This window comes from Ptychodera flava, chromosome 12, assembly GCF_041260155.1.
Source record: "Ptychodera flava strain L36383 chromosome 12, AS_Pfla_20210202, whole genome shotgun sequence".
Taxonomy (NCBI): domain Eukaryota; kingdom Metazoa; phylum Hemichordata; class Enteropneusta; family Ptychoderidae; genus Ptychodera; species Ptychodera flava.
Genome location: NC_091939.1, coordinates 17,107,867 through 17,130,486, shown reverse-complemented (window position 1 = coordinate 17,130,486; position 22,620 = coordinate 17,107,867). Strand labels below are relative to the sequence as shown.

At 36.2% G+C, this 22,620-nt stretch overlaps 1 protein-coding gene across 1 annotated transcript; it reads right to left on the bottom strand.

Annotated features, from left to right (window-relative positions):
- Window positions 1-2,063: 2,063 nt before the first annotated feature.
- Window positions 2,064-22,560, bottom strand: LOC139145213 (mitofusin-2-like). The gene is given in 19 exon segments (XM_070716214.1): window positions 2,064-5,458; window positions 5,983-6,117; window positions 6,890-6,983; window positions 6,986-7,085; window positions 8,282-8,419; window positions 9,072-9,292; window positions 10,269-10,371; window positions 11,290-11,394; window positions 12,028-12,154; window positions 13,016-13,137; window positions 14,295-14,362; window positions 14,644-14,797; window positions 15,540-15,647; window positions 16,360-16,468; window positions 16,887-17,011; window positions 17,443-17,602; window positions 17,970-18,093; window positions 18,933-19,138; window positions 22,422-22,560. Coding segments are annotated over 18 exon segments (2,241 nt in total). The 5' UTR covers window positions 19,108-19,138; window positions 22,422-22,560; the 3' UTR covers window positions 2,064-5,385.
- Window positions 22,561-22,620: the final 60 nt, after the last annotated feature.

Here is a 22,620-nt window from a genome sequence, read left to right as displayed (position 1 = left end):
AAAAAGTGTGTGAGTATTGTCTATTTTACTTTCTGTGTGTAAAAATGCAATTTTGGAGGGATAAGATAATAATGAAAACTTAAAGATTATATGTTCACGTGGTATAGGATTAAGATTTGCATTGTCCTTATTACGTTAATGAAGTACACAATATTTAGTTTAGGAATAATTTATGTAAAAGAACACCAGAAGCAAGTTATCTTCCTCAAAAAAAACATCCTGTTGCATATGTGAACATGATGTTAAATATAACCAAAGTAAGACATAAAAATTATGTTAAAGCTACCGCGATTGGAACTTTCGACAATGTTTTTCAGGATTTTTGTTCCGTGTGTCAACTACAGTTTCTTCATCTATTTCGTACAGCATTTTGAAATACCAGGTATATGGTCTGTCAATGCTGCGTGTCAGTTTGAGACGGTGTCAGTTTAATTGTTGGCCACTGAATTAACTTGTGAGCAACAACTCTGACAATGGAGGGTACAGTCAATATAAACAAGTTGAGTACTGAGTATTTCAACACACTGTAGGAGGTACAGCTAGAAACTGTTGCTGATACAGGCAAATAGTTGAAAACATTTATCAAAGGTCACAAATACTTTGACTTTCACTGTACTACAAAACTAGACAACGATGCAATATTTGAGAATATTAATAGGCATCAGCTTGATACTGTGCCAAGTCAAATGGCGCTTCTTGCTAGCAGTTTGAGTTGCAAGTCCATCAAATGTTGGGATGAATTTTAGTGTGCAAATTTTGGAATTAACCATAGACCCCTTGGTGAATATTGACACAAACATTGAGCTAGGATAGCTGAAACGGGGATGATCCTGTGCTGATACTGACATCGTATTATGATGTGATATCAGACTGACGAATTGTATCAATGAAGAGTGAGTATTGATAGATTTACAGAAAAGAGATTGTATCTGGAGAATTTGATCTACCAACAAATTCAATCAATCACTGAATGAGGGTCACACAGTTATGAAGTACATAGCAGTGTTCACGAACATTAAAGGGCGGTGGTCGTCGGAACGGCGCTCAAAAGTCGCTAGGGACCCCTACGACCGATATAAACACTGTATCCAAGCTACGTTGGCAATTGATGAAAGTTAAAACATGTTTGTCTTAATGTACATTTTAAAATATAAATGTTGCAGCTATTTTGACATGATGCATCTATATATAGTGCATGAAATACAATGTTTGTAAACAAGAAACTTGCACATGCGCAGTTCTGACGACCACTTCCCTTTAACATCACATTGTGTCAACACTGAACAGAAGAGTTATCTTAAAACACCGTCCATCGAATGCCATGACGCTTGTTATAGAATTGCTTGTTTCCTGACAGAATCAAAATCTCCATGCAACAGAAATTTAACAACCAGTATATATATATTCACACAAATGACCACACTGTGTTTTGTGTAGAGACTGAAAATCAAACGGGCTAAATTTTAAAATTCCTCATGCTTGGTTAAAACTGATATTCAAAGACACACCTTCATCTCATGTTTCAAGTTACACTCTTGTTGAAAATGTCTCTCATACATGAAGGTAAAGGAGATATCAGAACACAATTCTGTAAATCTTATTTATTTTCCCGTTTTTAAACTGACTGATAATCCGTCCTGAAGTCAATTTAAATGAATAAACTGCATTATGGTAAAAGAGGTGTCTTCTGCCTGATAAATGTTTTGTCTGCTTGAACTGGGAGGGCAAATCATTCTGTGTAATTTTCCTTTGAATCCCTGGAATCCTAACAACTGATATCAGGAAATGGTCATCTGTTTTCACCTATGAAAGTCAACCTGACCCCTTAACCCCTGGTGACCCATTACATCATGCCGAGATTCAGCATAGAACATAGCTTTGTGGAAAGAGTTTACAGGCAATAATGTATTTCGCTGTAAAAGTATTTTTATGTCAAGAAAAAAACTTTAACTGTTACCTACCACAGCAACAAGCATTGTGGCAATGTACCATATTGGATCCATCTGCTTTTGCAAGAGATAAGTTCAAGGTATCTTTAGTAAATGAATGAGTCTGAGATACCGTCAAGTTTACTGTAATTTATTCATGACAGCGTCACAGTTCTAAGTGACAAGTACACAGCAAAATGTGCAAAGTTACCTGGCTACTACATGCAGTGCATCCAGAGAATTGTACAAACCATACTGCTTACTAGAACACACATGGCAGGCATTTCATTATGTACAGCTTTAACGAAACAAACTTTCATCAGCTAGCATCAAATTTGTTGTTGTCATGACAACACTTGGTGCAGAAACGGGGGACTAATGAGTACATAATTCACAACTTACAAGACACATGAACCAAAAAATATGCTAAGTAAAAAATACCTATCTGTAAAAGAACACGTTACACATGCATCTGTGACAGACCTGCATTTCAAATGTCATCTGTGGTATGACAGGGAAATATGATGTGATGGAAATTCATCGATATACTGCTTTGCTTATCGATGGCAGACTTCCCAGAATTCTAAGAAATCTAGGTCTTTCATCTTACAATCAAACTCATATACAGCATTACTCCTGATGTACTCCTGATGAGGAATTTCTCATTCAGGTCTATCCGATTGTAATCCAGGGTCCTCCACAGGCGTATTTTGAGGGTTGGTCCACCCCCGTTTTTTGTGTAATCTATTCACATGTTAATAAACCTACAATAGATTATATTTTCTCAACAAAAGAAAATGCTAATGATGAATAATGTACATTGACAAAAACAATAGATTGTATTTTCATGATAAAGTAATATGCAAATCATGAATTTTATGTAAATTAGCAAAAACAATAGATTATATTTTCATGACAAAAGAATATGCAAATCATGAATTATTATGCAAATTGGCCATCCCTGTTTTTCAAAGCAATGGAGAACACTGTTATCAACTATTTGATTTTATTCTTTGGTAAGGGATGAATTGTGATTATTGTGATACAGCATTTCTTAAGTTAAATGACTTGGTTGATACATGTTGAAAACACTCTGCAAACACTTTATAAATTCATTCAATATTTCTTTAAAATTTGACGTGTTTCTGAAACAGCACACAAAGGAAAGATGGCACTCTTCTCTGAACTAGGAATGACGAAATGATAAAAAATTGACAATATGTACATGCTTTCTATTATTGTACAAAATGCACATGTGCGATTCTTGAATATACGAACATTGCATACTTACTATGTATTGCATGTATTGACAGGAAAGATGACTGTAAAATTATTCTATGCTTGGGTGGCATAAACAAATCAAATACAAAAAATAAAACATTCAGTTCATTTCCTATGATTGTTGACACATTGTTTCATTTTAAAATTGTGATTTCATTTTGCCACAACTAAAATCTAAAATGAACAGTAAATAACTTACAATGGGGTGAGTTTCATGTAAGCGGTCACGACACTGGTAGGAGAGTTCTGTGTCAAGAGTGATGACCAGGTTCCTGCTGGTGACATCACCCATTTGTGTGCACAATTATGCTGATAACCTGATATTTGCTGATGGCATCACACATTTGTGTGCACAATTATGCTGATGACCTGATATCTGCTTGTGATGTCACACATTTGTGTGCACAACACTGAAAGAGGATGGAATCTAGATATTTTTCCCAGGTCACACAAATCTCTAGTAGGGATAACTCTCTACTCATTACTTCCCATTGCTGAAGAATAACTTTGTTATTTGCTTTGCTAATACTTCTGACTTGCCAATTACTGGGACAGATCAAATAAATTAGTTGATATATAAATTCATCAGAAATTATACTGTTTGTTTATCAAATGTTCGATTTGCACTGGAGACAACTACCATTAAATCATTACAGAAGTAAACTGGTTTTACCATAAACATCCTTGTCCAAAATGGCACTGATGCTGGCCTATTAAAACATACTTCCTACAGTACAAAAACAATTGGTAAAGAATATTCTGTGAATCAATAAAGCTGTTGTCAATTCATTGCTGGTTTGTGGTTAACTATTTGAAGTCTCTATGTAAAATTTCACAGCCACTTTTGTGTGGAGACTTGTCATTTTATCACTGTGTCATGTCATAGTCACTAACATACAGTTTGACATTAAATATTGGCTTCACTTGGTCTTTCTAGTCTGGCATGATTAAACTGGTCTCTGCAAACCTTGAAGAGGAAGGGGTTCACTCACATTGGAAAAAATCTAAGAACTCATGGTTTGATTTATAATTACATATATGCGATCTCTTCAAATTACCCTAACAAAGAAACTGTTTTGTTCAATTAGAGAATATTTAAAATAACAGAAATAAAAAAAGTTACTGCACCAATGAGTTGTATACATCCATACAAGGTATACTACCAGATAATGATTTTCATCCTAGTTTGAATTCATTGTCAAGATGAATTACGAATATTACTACATATATGAAGTACATGGCAAGATTTGAAGCATACCTATTACCTTTGTCTTAATTTCTGTATTTAATTTCATATATGTATAAACTTTGTTGGATATAAAAAAAATCATTAAAGAAAACACTATTGGCACACACAAACACTGTAAATAAAACAGGGCAGGGGTAATCGACACTTCCTGTTTAGGGTTACTACATTCTGGGGCTGTTATGCAATTCTTTTTGCAGGCATATCAGCACACATCACAGAAGAAAAGTTTTTTTTCCATTGACAGAACCATCAAATGGAGAGAGCAGAGAACATTATTTTCCTTTTCACTTTCTATCCAAAAGTGTGATCTGAACACAGGCAATTACACAGTATTACGTATTACACACTTAAGTAACATCTACTTGTTCTTGAAGACAGCTTGATAGAATTGTATATCACTATGTAATTTGGAAAATAATGTATACCATAGGCTGCCAAATATGAGTAACATGTTTTCAGGATGGCATATCGTGACAGTACAGCACAAACTTTAACTTTTTCTGCACAAATATTGGACACTGATAGCATATACACTGGTCCTACTTGAAAGCATACAAGTTTTTTGACGTTCTTTGGTATTAATAAAAGAAATGAGGCAACTAAAATTGAGTTCATTGTGCACATTTCAATTTGTGACTGACAGTATTATGACATCATCACTATGTGAGTATTGTTGATGACAACCCTCTCAACATCATCGTTTCCTGTCCTTCACACTCAGACAACACTGTGAACTTGTTTCACATTTTTGAAATATTATATGCAATATTTGCAATATGTCAGCCTTTAGGATATAATATTGAAAGCAACTCAAATCCAGATACAATTGGGCTACAGACATTTTTGACGCGAGTGAGATCAGAATTCTGCTTTGAATCTGCCTAGAATCTCAGAAGATATTTCACACACTTCACTGATAAAACCATATTAACTAGACGATGCTTCTAGATGGTCTGAGACGAATCTCTCAAGTTCATTGTCAAGCCAGCCAGCTTTATTCCTGAAAGAAGAGCAAACAGAGGCATGAGTAAGGGGTTTCAATAAACATTGCTGGTAGCGGTTACCAAGTAGTTCCCTTATGACAAATGTGTAGAGGATGCATATGTAAGATCAATAGAATAATCACACAATCGAAAATCATTGTAAAGTTATACTGAGCCACTACATTGTTGAGAATCAAAAGACAGATGAATGACATATTCATACATGATTGCTTTATACTCTAGAAACTGCATAGACAGTGAAAGGAAATGTGTAAAAAAATACAAATATTTCTTTCATTTGATTAAGGTTCTTAAGAAACCAATGCAGTATTCTCAAGCAGGATAAAGTTTGAGCACATTTTCTTCAGCAGGATTAAAACTTTGCCACAGAAAACAAGTGAACAGTGCTAAAATTTGTTAATGGAAAGATTATCAGCCTACACTAGGACATCTTTGGGCAGAATCTGTGTTCCAAGTCAGTATTAATGTTCCCAGCAAGAATGGGAATAAAACTGTGGTGGACACTTGCAAAATGACCCACCTCAAAACCTTGGCATTGTTTTGAACTTTTTCTAATTTTTTCACTTCTTCATCGAGAGTGCTGATTTGTTGGTTTAAGTCTTCCTTTGCGGCATCAATCTGATGACAGAGCTGAGCAAAACCACTGGACAGCTCTCTGAAAATCAAAACACACATATCCACTTTACATGCAATGACAAAGCTTTTGATAAAAGTAGTTGCAGGGTGAACTTCTCATGTATTCTAGTGAAGTGCAAGTGAAGTTAGTCCTAACTTGCCACAGGAATAATTTCAGACGAGAAATAATTGTACATCTGAATCTTTTAGAATTAAAGCTCAGTCACTAAGACATTATGAACATTATTATAAACCGTAACCCTTTCAGGCCTAAATCCTTACTTGATGGGAAAGTTCTGATAGGGTTAAAAGAAAGTCCTGCTCAACAGGGTTAATTTACATCTCAATGTAATACTATTGGAGATAGCACCCTCACATCTGTACAGTACTTTTCTATATCACATCTAGGCCTGGTTGCCCACATTTGGATGAATGTGACCAATTCCAGATCTTATTTTGTCTATGATGGTTGTCATAGCACAGTGGGAAAACTGTGAAAAGATCGGCTGTCATGAATATGAGGTGATGAAGAATGAATCCTTCACAAGATTTCATTTCGCAAGGGATTTAAAGGTATGGAGCACACTATCTCTCCGAAGGGGAATCCAAAATTCATTTTCTCAACCCTGGGTTCAAATGATATTTTATTGATCTTCTCATACAGCAAGACTGTTGTCTGATATCCTACAGTCTGACAGAAGTGTCTTACACCCTGGTGATAAAAATCTGCAACTATTTCACAACATGACAAGCTGACTGTAGTTGCAGTATAGTTCAGGTGTTTTTAAGAGAAACTGTGATACGTGACTTACTGTTGGACTTGGTGGCTGCAATTGGAACTGGTAAAATTGACCATTAGTTGTAGTTTCTCTGTGGCATAGTCAACAAACTGCTGCTTGAAACTCTCTCCTTGGCTTTATTGGTCCATGTCAGTCTCTCATAGCAATAAACACATCCATACAGGCCTAGCCCAACGGCTAGCAACCGCCAACCAACAGCTTTCCACACCTGTGAAATGGATTAGCAAACATCCTTAAACTGATATAGGAATCATGGTGTGCCATTTGGTGCAAGGTTAACCCTTTTACTGCCAGACAGTATCACTTCCCCATCAGCCAAGTCAGTAAAAAGCAGTATTGAGCCAAAACATGACGTATTTTCACCCACTTGGCTTGGTATGTTACAGCATCTTTTGTCCAAAAAAATCAAGTTTACAGTATTTATGTTTTCAACAGCCTTCAAATATACAGTATTATGTTAAAATACATCATATGGAATATGTTGTGTTTCATTAATTTTAACCATCTTGTACCTCCAGGGCAGATATTAGTGCATTCATTTTTTCAATACTTTTCTGATGTACTGCTTGTGGGGGCTCATTTGAAAGCTCTTTGAGTAAGAACAATTTTTCCCATTTTGGTTTTTTGTTTTTCAAAAATCGAAAATTTTATTTATCCCCATACAGTAATGGCAGATGGCAGCCATTTTGAACTTAAAATATCGGTAAATGTTACATACAAGTAATTTGTTTCTCTGGTGCCAAACTTTGCATGATGAACCCGAATTTTTACTTTTGAATTGGTACGAGAATGATTGAAAGTTTCACTGAGCAAAAGTTTAGGTCTTTCACTTTTGAGGCACCTACTACCTTAAGAATAAAGATAATTGGGTACAAATATGAACATTTGATTGATTGAAAAATTTGATAATGCATTCATTAAAATGTCTACTTTCAGCACTCAATGAGGAAATCTAATAGGAACAGATTTCACAGTTTGCACAATACATGATTGTGCAAATTTTGGTACTACAGAAACAAATTATCCAACATTTAGCAATATTTGAAATTCAAAATGGCTGCCATCCCTGTGTTATCTCTATGGGGAAAAGTGAAATTCCTGATTTTCACGAAACTACAAGCGGGTAAAAACTTGATTTACTCTATTAGCTTTGAAATGAACCCCAACAAGTTGTAGGCTAAAAGTTTTTGAGTCTAAATATTCTATCTGAAAGACAAAAATATTTTTTCAAGGGGAAGATTAATCCCTCTATCTTCATATACACCACAATATGTTGCATATAGTTGGGTATGTTTATTGACAGAGCTGGATACAACACAGACTTCAGAATGAAACACAGTTGTATGCACTGGCAGTGTGAATGCCGACAATGATAAAGCACAGTGTTGTTATATGTTGACTTACAATGCCAGCAACTACAATCAATCCCATGGATGTCTGTGACGTCAAGGCAGCCAATCCTGTCATCACAGACACTGCCAAGTCGTCCTGATTGGTTGCTTCTAACACTTCACCAGATGCAGACGGCAGTGGTCTGGGAATCTGTTAATGGTCAGAGAGCATGGGTTAGCGTTTAATGTTCACTACTATATTTTTGGTGTAAAATTACTAATCATTGTTTATTTGAAGATGAGTTTTTTACTTCTACATCAACTCTGGAAACAAAATGGGAGCCCATATGCTAAATTAAATAGAGGATTATGAGTGGATACATATATGACTGCATCTGATACAAGACAGAGATAAAATTGTGATACAAGAATTGGACACACACCAAACTCAAACTATTTTTATACACAGTAAGTAATGTGGACTCTACATTTACTCAACTTTCAAAATGGCCACAAATTATTCACAGTATCGATCTCCACCTCGATATATACTGACTACACTTTCTAAACTTAAGTCTCTTTAGATAAAATTATTCATATCAATTTGAGAGGGTTTCAGGTCTTTTCAGTAATATTTCTTATTGTGATGGCACTGTCTATATTTCAAATATTTCTCTCTCTGATTTGCAAGTCATCAGTGTAAATATCTGAAGTTTTTCACACGTGGATCCAAAATGAATCTTGATGTGTTGCATCTACTTGCACCAACACTATCATTTCACCTTACATTCACCACCTTCTAAATACATGTATAAACAACAGAGAACTACTCTATCACGAGTTCAAAATATTTTTCAACTTACCACATGATCGAGTCCCATTAGAGCCAACTTGGCGTTCTTTGGTCCTAGGAATCTGTTGACTAAAGCTGTCCATCCCAGGGAGAACCTGAACTCTAAGTCTTCATGGAAATCACCACACAGGTTTCTACACTCAAGTCTGTAGCTGAGATTGAAGTCCTGTCTTGGAAATACTAACATATTCTGTGACTTGTGTTCATCAGGCAATAGTGCAGTGAGTTGCTCTGAGTTAGACAAAGAAAACCGGGTAGATTATTAGAAATAGAGGAAATACAATGTACTGAAGTGCTCGTTCTGTAAATTCAAAGACTTTTTCAGCAAATTTCAAGCACTTTTAAGGTTCAAAATGCCATTTTTGAGATATGATTTTTTACAACATATCATTTTTATAATATCGCAACTGATCAGTCATTTTCGAAAACTGTGCGCGGATTATAAATTTTCCAGGATTTTCCACAGCTCACTTTCAGTTTCAAGGACTTTTGCAGGACTTCTGAGGAGCTTTACAATTCAAGGACTGTCAAAGATTTTTCACTAGTGTACTGACCCTGTCAATAACTGGCACATTTCACTACATATACTCTGACTTGTTCAAGTTTCCTCTATGACAAACATCTCAACATCCATTCTTTTTTCCACAGTTTTCATATCAATGACTGAACTATTTTGCACAAGTAAAACATCATCTGAAAACCATTTTTGCCAATTATGTGCTTGCAGAAGAAATACTGCAAAAATTTTTGCTGTTTCTCATTATTCAAAAAAAAAGTGAAAACTGCACACTGATGATGTACAATACACCATAGACCTTTAACCCATATCCTTCCAAGGTGATGGCACAGTCTATAATTATATTCATCTAAAAGTTCAAATTCCACCATCAGGTAAAGTTGGTTAAAACTAGTGAAGCACAACATGTCCCATACAGTGCGTTTTAACTAAACCTTGACCATTTGCAGGTCCCTCACAACAGAAATACTGTAAACATGGTTTTTATGGATTAAAGCTGCTATAACAGATCAAGTCAAGTGGGTGAAAATATGTTGGTTTTGGCTCAATACCGCTTTTCACTGACTTGGAGAAGTGATACTGTCTGGCAAGAAAAGGATTAACTCTGATGTGTGTATGTGTCTTTAAAACTATTTTCAGATTCACATTGTCCCATATAGTTTCTGAAGATAAATTAGTTTGGATACTCACCTTTCATGTCTTTACCAGCAGCATCTACAGACTCTTTGAGCTCTTCAGAAAATCTGGCAGAAATGTTACGTCGAATTCCATCCTCTATGTGAGTTTGTAACTCCTGCGAACATATCATTGTTACCGTTTGAAATTAATGTTAAAACTCTTGGCTGGTTCTGAAAACACCAAGATAAGCTGGCACAAACAATCAACAAATTGTGTATGTCTGGGTTGTCCATACATTTGCACTGATTATAGATAGAGGGGTATATAAATGTACATTAATCAAGATAATTGTATCAAGTTTGAGCACAGTTGTGAGATGAATGTTTACGATAGTTGCCTGTATACTGGTGATCTTAAATGGCACAAAAAAACTTCACTTAGGCTCCTTGCAAACACTGTTTTACCTGCATCTTAGATATGACCAGCAATCAGTGCAAACACTGTGTACCATGAAAAAACCTTTAAACATTTATTGTCTCACAATCCCTGACAAAAACACTGTCGCACTCAGTTTTTTTATATTTGCAGGAGCCATGTGGCCTGTACTGTGCTAATTTCCATTTAAGCTACACTCTCCTCTACTTAATCTACAGATTTCCATCAACATTTACCCCAACACAGCAACAATGGCATTGTTCAAGAAGACTCAAGTGAGAGGGTTTAACAAGTGTCCTCCTAGAAAGAAATACAGTACTTTGATTCTTTCATTTAAAATTTCACCTTTTTATCTCTGGAGGTTCAAGTTTAAAAATTACCAGACTGAATTCAGTTGAATGTATACTCATTTTTGATGAGCTTGCAGACTGAACTATCTTCAACAAGTTCCATTTGATTGGCTATGTCAACTGTTAAAAGCCCATCAGCTGTCTGGTGTTAACTTTTCCAAGTATCAAAATTATACAAACCACTAACTATCCTATTCATAGCTTTATACGTTGATGTTTGTAAGATGTCATGAGTTCAAATGAGACGTTCCAGAAATTCCACTTGGTAAGGAAACAGAATTGAGAATAATTTAGATCACATAACTTACATCTTTGTAGTGTTTGACCACCAATGGATCTGGATGGAAAGGCTTGTCAAACTGATCAACAAGGACTGATAGTCTTCGGATCTCTTCTATCAATTCACCGGAAACCTGAAATGTCCACGAAAACATAATCAAAGTGAAACTTGGATGGCACAGGAGGTATATAAATATCGTGGATGAGTAATACAATTCTGTGTACAGAATGAAAAACAGAGTAACAGAATTCATAGTGTGAAGTTTTCAAGCTCAGTGACATCTAGTGATCAATGTTGCAAAAGATCTCTGATTTCAGTAACATTGAAGAAAATGTGTTTCGAAAAAGAGAAAGAGATAAATAAAACACTATTGCAGACTCTAACATGTAGATGGATAAAAAGACGAACAACCCTAAATAATGTGAACTGTCATTGCATAAGATATGGCATATAAAATACACCAACAGCAGCTGCAAGTTTATTGTACATGTAGACATTAAATGACAATAATGGGAAAGGGTTTACGAAACATTGACTATATGTATACAGTGGAAGTGAGTATGGACAACAGACAAAAGCAAAAGTCTGGCAATCATTGAGAAGAATGACACGGTCAAAAGAACAGGATCAGTAAAATCTCACTTTATGGATGAAATTCATTATGTAAATTTAGAAAGTAAACACATACCATGTCATAAAATTTTGAAATGGTAGCCTTAAAGGGTAAGATTACTATTGGCAAGGAACTTTAAGAAAAGAAACTCACCCTTTTCTCAACTTCTTCAGCCAAGTATTTTATTTTCTCTTTACACTCCTGGGTCAACATCTTCATCTGTTTTTCAACGTAATCCAACTGATCTCCCTTTTCTTTCCTCTGTTCAATACGGTCAAGTCTGAACAAAGAAGCAAATACTTCATTAAGTTTTTGAATTTCAATTCAGAGGTAAGTTTGAATTATCCCTTTTCAATTCTAGTCATTCAAAATCAGCATGGTTATCAAGGTACACAGCAGATTATTGTGATACACATAGCTGTACCATACACAATCACTATTAGGTTAAGTCAGTGACAATCACCAAGTTTAATGTATGAAGCATGCACAAGGGAAAAAATACCGTCAAGGACAGTGTGTTCATATTTGGTTTGAATTGGTCCATCAAGAAATATTTAAACCAGAAAAACAAGAATGACAAAAGTAAATACGGTCTGAAACTTTAGGTACTGGAGGTCAACTTTAGGAACAGGCTTAGCAGAGGAATGTTTCAACACAGTCCTTCATGGTTTCAGGTCTGCCAATATGTATCAGTTCATGAACAATGGCAAGAAATGACTCAAGGTCAGTGATGTAGCCTGTTTCAATCACTGCCACCACTCCTACACATAATAGGTACACTGCATACAAATAGGTCAGAGATTACAGAATCTCCAACTCAGATGTGTGGGCTGTTTCAGTTAATGCCACCACTCCTGCACATTTGCAGGATTTCCCTTTTCTTACCTCATTTGCATATTTTTGACACTGACATGTTCATTTGAACAACGTCACATCTCAACCCCTGGGTCTACCTGTACACCAAATACTGTGATGGTAGGTGCGGCAGTTTGGGAGCTTTTGCATGTGTGACATAAGCTCTTTTTGGTATTTATATACATACCAAATATGAGCTAACCATTGAGAAAATGAAACAACTTGTTCACGCGTCTGTGCAAACATTGGTAAACATGGACACCACTATTTTGTTGTTTGTTCTTACCTCATCTGTGTTGCTTTCTGGTGTATGTCGTCCATGATGGTTCGTATATGTTCTACAATTTGTGTTCCTTGTTTGCTGTGCTGTTCAAACTTGGTCTTTACTGCTGTTGCTGAGATACATTCCTACAGAACACAAACATTCAGTTTTGGCTTTATTGACGAAGCATAAATCTAACAAATTCAATAAAAGCTATCAGAATGTTGTAAAACTATGTTAACAGCATTACCACCTTTTATATTAATTGTTGTTATCACAAATTAACCTATATCCTGCCAAGTTCATCCGTTACTACCAGGTCAAGTTGGTTAAAACCAGAGAGCTGTAACATATCCCTGATAAGGATAAAGATTCAAACATTTGTAGGAAGACCACTTAAAGGCGGAGCCTCCCTTTAAAAGGACGCCAAGGTATGGCAGCGTTCATTGTGTAAGTGGACACCAAACAGGCAACACGCAGGCACTCGCTCCAGAAAATGCAACTTTTTAGTTTTCCCCGGCCGCAAAAACCCAGACAGACTGCCAAGCGGTCAGCGTGACGTTGCTGCTGATCGAACTCTGTGGTTATATTCAAAGTCTAACGCGACTGGAAGACAATGTTTTAGGAAATTCGAGCGTTTGTGGTGGGGAATCAATGACCATTGACTATTTGAACTGACCGTCAATCAAAAGCTTGCATAAACTCTGTTTGCAGGATTAGCAACATGTGACAAAAGATTGAAATCAGTTTGTGTAATTAATGTTATAGAAATCAAACATCATACTGGCCATGTGTTTGACTGGGAGGAGAACTCCACTAATGCGAGAACCAGGGATTGAAAAGTGCCGCTTTAAAACAGAAGTACTCTATTGACTTGACATGCTACATAATGCATGCCAAATAGCTGAAAATACATATGAGTTTTGGCTCAAAATAGTCCGTTTTACTGACTTGGCAGATGAGCAGTGATAGGCCTGGCAGGATAAGGCCTGTATGGTTAAGTATGAAATATTTTCAGCTGTACATAACTGATTCTTGTTTTCTTGAACATTGTCCTTTCATGCTGAATGTACTCACTTTACAAAAGACAAATGCTATCATTTGAAAATGATAGAAATAGGATACATAGCAGTGTTGAAGGATTTATGTATAAACGCATTCTATGAATTTACTCTTCCAAAAAGTTGCACATCTTACCATCACTTTAGATTTGCTCATAATAATATCTCTGAAGATTACCTAGAAGTTCCTTTGGAGTTAGTTTCTACAATGGCAAAAGCATCAAATTTTCGCCAGTACTCACCTCAAATTTCATTTCAAAATTTTCAAATGCAAACAGCCTTGCCTGGAAACCCTCAGCTAGGGCTCCTCCTAGTGAAGAGGAATAAAATGCAAATGTTTGATATCAAAATAAAACTTTGTGGAAGAAAAATGCAAAATTTGTTGCACAAACTGCTATTGAAAATTTTCCTTGTAGTCATTCAAGCTTGAGCATAATTTTTAAGATTTCATAAATTTGCCCGGAATGTAACACTGTTATGATTAAATTGCTATAGCAGTTACACATTATTTGTACATGCTCTGTGCACACTGTGAAATCAAACCCCATGAAATCTCAGCAAAAGGTTTTCTCTAGACAAAAGCATCCCAACCTTCTTCTGGCATTCCTTGTTGCTTTTGTATCCTGCATTGTAAAGCCTCTTTGGCAGATATGAAGAAGACTCTGTCCTCCGCTTGTTGCTTGGTTACCACTCCGAGTTCCTCCACAAGGAAAGCAATGGACCTTTCTAGATGCTGTTTTTTAACCTGTGAAGATGAATTTTGGAAAAAGGTATGGTGAGAGATGTAGAGAAGTTGCATTTATCCAAAAGTCATTCATTTGACCAAAATGACTGACAGCAAATTTCTATCTAGCACTGACACATACAGTGTTAGAGTGCTCTCTATGATATGTTGATGTAGCACTGATCTAAAAGTTCTCTGACAGAAGAAAAGTTGACATAGTCCATGCACTGGTATCAGGCTGATGCCATGGAATTTCCAGAAAGTCCCCTACACCCAATCAAAGAGGTTAGAAATGTCATGACACCATTGAGGATATGGTATACTCCTGATTAAGGTATCAAAATCTTCTTTGTTTATTTTCAATGATACAATCAATAAATCCCATGGATTTCTATAGCGCTAAACTCCAAAACCCAGAGTAGAGTTCAATTGTGGTTTACATAGTCAGAGTTATTCTGTATGCTGTACTAAACAGATAAGTTTTGATGTTCTTCTTAAAAAGTATCAAGATTGGGTGACTGGCATTTTCCTAATTCTAATGGTACATTGCAGACGAGGGGGCAGTGCGTGAGAAAGAACGATTGGCACAGGTTTATTAGCAATTTTGTAGCAATGCTGGGAATGATAGCAGAATGACACACGTTCTAAGAGTTCACAATAGTACTTATTGACAGGATTCCTGTCACTTCAATGACAGAGGACATAGGAAGATTGGGTAAAACTCTCTTCATCTGACAGCAACTGGAATAATTTGGCAACTCACATCTTCCATTGACTCTGGTTCTGATGCTGAGGCATCCCAACGGTTGTTTAAGATAAAAATATTGGGTTTGGAGAGCTTCTCACTGACTTTGTGAAAGAAACTTTTCTCCTGTAAAAAAAAGGTAGATGTGAAAATTTATTTTCACCTTCCACTTACACTAAATTAATTATTATTGTATGAATTTATAGGCAGGTTTTAATTTGTCTGATGTAAATGATACAGGAAGAAAACACTGTGAATCTTCACTGAAATGGGAATATGTGAGACATATTTTTATCTGCCTTTTCTCTTGACATGCTCATCTGGAAAAAGACATATCAAACTTTCATTCCTGGTATACAGACATTGATGAGTACTGTACCATTTCTCATGGCAAATGATTTAGTTTTCGTTAGTTTTAGAGTGGCTCACACGGTATGCTTGCTGATGCATCGTAATGTCACTGTTTAGTTTGAAGTGATATAATGTAGACAGAATTAACATGAAGCAAAAAGAGCTGTAAAGTAGCGTTGATCACAACTGTAGCTTTGCTACTTTATTAATAAGGTCTAACACATGTGACACTAGCTACTGCCAATAGAAATCGAGAAATCAAGGAAACTTTTATGTGTATTGTGTCTGTATTATTTGCATCATATTTTACTCAAAGCCCACAGAGTATTTTGAGTTTCCAACACAGAAACTGTGGTGGTAAAACATTTTTCATCTTTCGAAAAGCCTTGCCAAAGTGACTCGGTGAAATGTTTGTTTTGCATATTAACAACAATATTTGTGGTGACATGAGGATGCCCACGTGAGGATGTTGCCTCCCAGTACTCACCGTACGCATGAGAGTAGATTCAGCATTTGCTACAAGTACAAAGACATCAGCATCTAGGCAGTGCTTATCAATCCAACTATCTAAGTCTGCAGTGACATCCACTCCAGGACTGAAAATGAACAAAGAATGACGACGAGGGTCCTTGGTAAATGTTACTTTTGCACAAAAATATCATCTTATTTCCTTTAACGAACAGTTTGAGTAAAGTCACCTGTCCCTGGTTGAAGGCCATTAATTGGCAGGGTTCCAAAATTGGATTGTGATAGCCCATCAATAACTTATTAAAATTCATAAGGTCATTGAGGGTCACAAATAGAATTACTACACTATACTTGACAACCATTTGGTTTAAGTATAAACATGAAGTGAATTTCATATGACAGCAGTGATCACTACATAGCATAATTAACAAGGTGGCTGGAGTGAGCTCTAACAAACTCCTCAAATGTACTTAGGAAGACTGATCTCTCCATATCAGAAAAGCATCACGTCAGCTGATCACCATACTTGACAATGATAAAGGTTACCTGTCTACCAGAACCAAGTCATCTTTTAGCATAGCACATCTTGTCTTTGGCCAGAACACACGAATCAAACTGCTTTGATCTTCTAATCTCTGACTGCTTAGAGCATGAGCAAGTTGTCCAACAGTCTAGTGCGTAAAGATAAAATAAAGTCCCCATCACTCAGATACAACTCACTTTCATCACATTTACAGTATCATAACAAATATTCAAACCGAGCTATCTGCAAATTTCAAATGTGTCCTTGTCAACTTTACTCAAATTTAGTCAACAATCTCTATATATGCTGTACAGATCATACTTTTTGAACTGAAATCGGTTGTGGTTGGAACTGATACAAATTTTGATGAACGTATAGTTTGAACTACTTGCTTCCACTTCTGTTTCATTTGGTGTCATCAGTTCCGCACCTATGCATCATCTCGTTCTTCATGTCATTTTTTTGACAATCAAAACATTGTAATTTAACTATTTCAAACCTGAAGTTGGCCCTGTTAAAACTACATTCTCAGGGAAACCTAGTCATAACAACCATGGCATGAAGTTATTTTCAACAGACCTGGACACTCCGCCTTTCAGATGAATGTGGAGTAATTAGGTAAGCTTCACCGTCACTACCAGCAATGCTGAGAAAACAGTCTGTGGTGTGTCCTATACCAGTAGGTACAACTTTATCTTTCAACATGGCATTGATTACAGTGCTTTTACCACTACTTGTCCTGTAAAATAGATTGGAAAGTAACACGGTGTAAGTGATTCTTGTATTAAGGTACACTTCCAGAGGTATCAAAGATTTTTCGTGATATTTAATTTCATGGGATTCGCAATCGATACTGCAGTGCACATAGATTTTTTATTTCACTACAAGATTGTTCATGTTTATATCCTGGAAAGTACAATTCCATACAGGTCAAAGTACTGAAACTATATTTGCAGTATTTGATAGACTGAACGAAACATGTTTGAAGTCTGTATACCATCATTCTTTTGGAACAGAATGTGCATGTCTTTAAGTTTTGAACATACATCTTCTTCTAAACACATGAACATGTAAAATGTCAGTTGACGTTGAGGTTGTATGCGTACCTGCCAAAGAAGGCAACTTTCATGTGATCTCTGGCCAGCACTTCTAGAATACCATCAGCCTTATTTTTGTAGGAAGTAACCTCAGTGATGTGTTCCTGTGACACTGTTTGTGGATCAGGAATTTCTGTCAGGGGTGAAAATAAAGAACATTATTTCAGTGAATATTAGCTACAAGTAGAAAATTGAATCATTTTAGATCAAGTATGATGTGGAAATAAACTAAATATCAAGGAACGTAAAAAATATCAAGGCACCTCAAAGATTACAAGCCACACTTGCTGTCAGGTCAGTCTGTACATTTGGACAGACAAACTAGCAAGAGAAAATTACCCTTGTTATCTGTGCAGTCTAAGGAGTATTGAAATAGTCAAAAACTGTCACACACTTTCTACTGGTCATGACCAGTTGGTCAAAGTACATTAAACAGATCATTTTATGCCTCACTGGTTGCTTTTTATTAACTGAACTCAGAGGTAACATTGGCAGTAAAAGACTCAAAGAAATCTAGGCTGGATATTCATTTAGTTTTGTCCAATCTCTGATCAGTATATTTGATTTAACCTTATTGCTTTCATGGTTGATGGCAATGTCAGTTCAACAGCAGAGTCTCTCTCTCATTCTTGCCAAAAAATAGTCTGCAACACTTCTGACACAACTGTCTAAAACTGACCCATCACTAAATGAAGAGATTCAACAATCAAAGATCGCATATATTCTCGATCAACAATTATCATAGATAAATTGAAATCTCTCCATGATCATGTTTATGAACAACATAATTTGGGTACATATACTGATTGCTTTGGACTGGAACAATATTCAAAGCACAGGGTTTACATTCTGTATGCCATTCTGTATGCCTAAATGAATAGTACAACTGTTTAAAAATGATCATTCTTGAGAGAGTTTTTCCTAACCTTAATAAACGGATCACTTGTTGGTGAAAATGTAATAAAATCTCACCTTCCAAAAACTGACAGCTCTCTTCAAGATGTTTGAATATCTGCTTGAAGACACCATTGATTTGTTTCTTTGCTTCGACAAACTTCTTCAGTGGTGAAGGTTTCTCATCGGTTGTGGTGTGTGGCAGTGAATGTGGCTGATGTATGGTGTTACTCCGCTGTAGATTCCTTGCCATGTTGCTTTCTTACCAAGTTGGCTGGTAAAACCTAGGGTACATTAAAACAATAAACATTTTGTCAAAAAAACATATGAACGGTCAACCTGAAGCATTCATGACCATGAAGTAGTTTATGCTGACCAAATGATGTCAACCTGGGGCTGTGAGTATTTGGGTCATGTCAGAAGCTATCTGTGGTTTTTAAATTTAGAACCTTATCATGTGGTGTCCAAGTCACCATGGTGTTACAGCAATACTCTGCTGGTTTGACTCTGATAACAGTAATACCTTTTGAAGTATTACAGAACTATAAATATTGTGAAAGTTCATTACCATGACATTTTTGGAAGAACAAATATATATCTTCAACTTGAAAAAATGAGAAAAAAATGAAAAAGTAATATTTTGAGCAAGTAACATGAATGGAGAACGCTTTTTAAATTTTCAAAATCCAAGCACTGGAACTAGGTTATTGAATTTTTTGTGATTACCGTGGTACATTTTTCAATTTATCCAGGACATCAAACTTATTGTCTTGTATAGACAATAGTAGCCCCATTTTAAAGACAATGGAGGGATGCTTTGGTAAGTATCAAGCACAAAGATTGCTTTGTTTGCCTTCATTGGCCATCTACTGTAAATTCCACAGTACCAGTGTTCTCCCCAGGCCGTTTAACAGGATCGGCCCCGATCCTTTATTTTTTTCGCCCGATCCTTTATTTTTTCGCCCGATCCTTTATTTTTCATGCCGACCCTGTTTCATGTCCGCTGATAAGTGTGGCTGAAGACCTATTGTTTCTCGGCGGCGATTTTGTCACTTTTATTTCAGCGAGCGTATCAAGTGTGAAACGGTTCTAATGTGGCGATAACACGACGTGCCAGATGATTAAAAGGTTTATTCCATCGCCAAAATGTGTGAAATGATTAGACTGTTCTCCTTTCATGTCGATGCTTTAGGTGTTTTACACACAATGAGGCAGGGTTATTGGGTGCAAAGCACCCAAAGTCGCGCTTGTCCGCTTGTCTGTGAGGAGAATAAATAGGCCGGCCGTATTGCAAATGAACATCGGCAAAGACGGATGAAACTTAAATTCAAAAAGCATGAAATGTGTTACGCTGCCGATCGTACAGATAACGGCCATTTTATACAACGACATGGAGTATACTCAACGAAAGGCTCGGTGTTGCATCTTTGCCAGCGGGCACTCAGTCAAAGCATGGAGGTAGTTCGATGGTCAAAGCATCTATACTATAGGCAACTGGTTGAACTGCCGTTGCCACCAATGTCTCGCACTGGTAAGAATCCGAAGGTCAGGAAAAGTGATTCCGATCAGAAGTGGCTGAAATCGTACGATTGATTGAGACAAAAATCAGATGCAAAAATGTATGGTACTGCCGCGTGTTCAGATCGTTGCGTGTCCCAGTTAGCCATTTCGAGATCTGTATAGCAGTACGTCAACATGACGTTGAAGCCATGTGTGTGTCACCTCGTGTCACGCATTCGTAACTTGCCTGGATTTGTTCGATTGACTTTATGTAACAATTGCACTTGATCCAGTTTCAAAACCCATGACCCGTTTTACAATATTCAAGGCACCATGAAATGAAAGAAAAAGGAACTACATGAGCTAAAATAATCATTCGTGTGATCATCTGAATACAGCAGCTATGTACATACGGTTAGGGTATACAGTAGGATAGGTTCAAAGGTCGCGTGTGTTCAGGTGTGCTCCACACAATGCACGGCCGCGGCCGACGCTACGCAGTTGTCAAAGTTTCGTACGTTTGTCGAAGTGGAAGTCGATGCAATTTCAAACCTTGTTCTTGAAAATACCTGGTATCAATATTTTCGGGCTTCTCTTTTTTATGAATTGAGTTTTAAAGCCAACATATTTCTCTGCAGGCATGCTCCTCTGACTCCGAATTGTAAGTGCAATATTCAGTCTAGTCTAGTCCCGTATGAATTTGTCCGTGTGACTGTTTTGCCATGGATGTTTAAAAAAGACGTCCATGGTTTTAGAATGGCAACCTGGCTACAGACAAACATGTACTGGTAGTAACAGAGGATCACATAAAACGTCTGATTTTGAATGTTATTCTAGAAAGAACTGGAAGACTTTGAATGAAAATATGGATGTAATATATGAAGTGATTAAAGTGCACGAAAGATCTTACTTTATCCTTTTATTGTGGGATTTTTTCTGATGCTATGAAGTGACGTTTGTATTGCATAATTAACATAAAATTTACATATTTATTGTTATGCAAATTAGCCGATCCAGTTTCAGAAATTTCTGGGGAGAACACTGAGTACGGTATTGATCCTGACAGTAAGGTTTATAAAGTTGATCAACAATAGTAAATAGTAATTGAACTAATTAGCTTATATGAATGAATTTTTATGAATTATATATATTACTACACTGTATCCATAGTCACTTGATTTCACTTTCATTATTGTTTTCAAGAAAGCTACATATGTAGATATGATCTGTTATAGCAAATGCAATTCAATCAATAAACAAATAAAAATAATGTAAATTATGTTTTCAATAAAATATAAAACAATTACAAAATATAAAACAATATAAAACAAATACATCAATAACAAAAAAATCCTAAATAATATATTAGATAATATGTAAATATTGTTGATGACCATTATTTTTTTGAAAATATTGGTAAGTTTAGAGCTGGATGTCATATCTGCAAAGGAATTATTACCGTACGTATGGTATAAAATAAAATGTAAACAGCAATTTCAACAAATATTGAAAATAAACAATGTACATATGTATTATGTAAATAAATGACGTAACAATTTGCAAAATAAGAAAAATTGCAGCATGTAAAATCCATGGTATCAAGGCAAGGTATTTGAGTTTTCACAATATTTTGGTCCCGCTTGTTCAGTCAACTCAATAATTTAGCAAATATTAATATCATAGCACAATGTTAAGAACAAAACGCCAGGTAACAGACATTTATCTGCCTGTAGTACTACAGTTACTGGCAATGATCTCTACATGCGGCATGAGAAACGCTATCACTGTGAAAAGCTTACTCGCGGGGGAAAAAGATCATTATACGGCAAGTTTTGTAGAGATTCAGCTGAATTTTTTATCATAAAAATCATCAAGCTACCAGGACATAGTTCGCTGGTTTGGTGTACAGTATATCATTATATATGACCATGCCGAACCGAACCGAACCGTAATCACCATGCGCCAGTAAGATTCGCAGGATCACGTAACATACAGTACAGTAGCTGCATCATGACGAAGGTTACATATAACTCCAGATTCTAGTCATGTAATAAAAATGTTACTCACGTTTTCAGATTTAATATCAGAAACTCCTTGCAAGTCGTTATGCCGAAAATATCGTTAAACATGTAATTCAAAACTTCGACATTTTAGCCGCCTTTTCACGTGTACTTGCCCGTCTACGACTACCTGCGCGTTTCCCGTCTTAATGTAAACGACCTCTGACCTGAATATTGTAAAGTTAGTTGTATGTTATTTCTTTCCG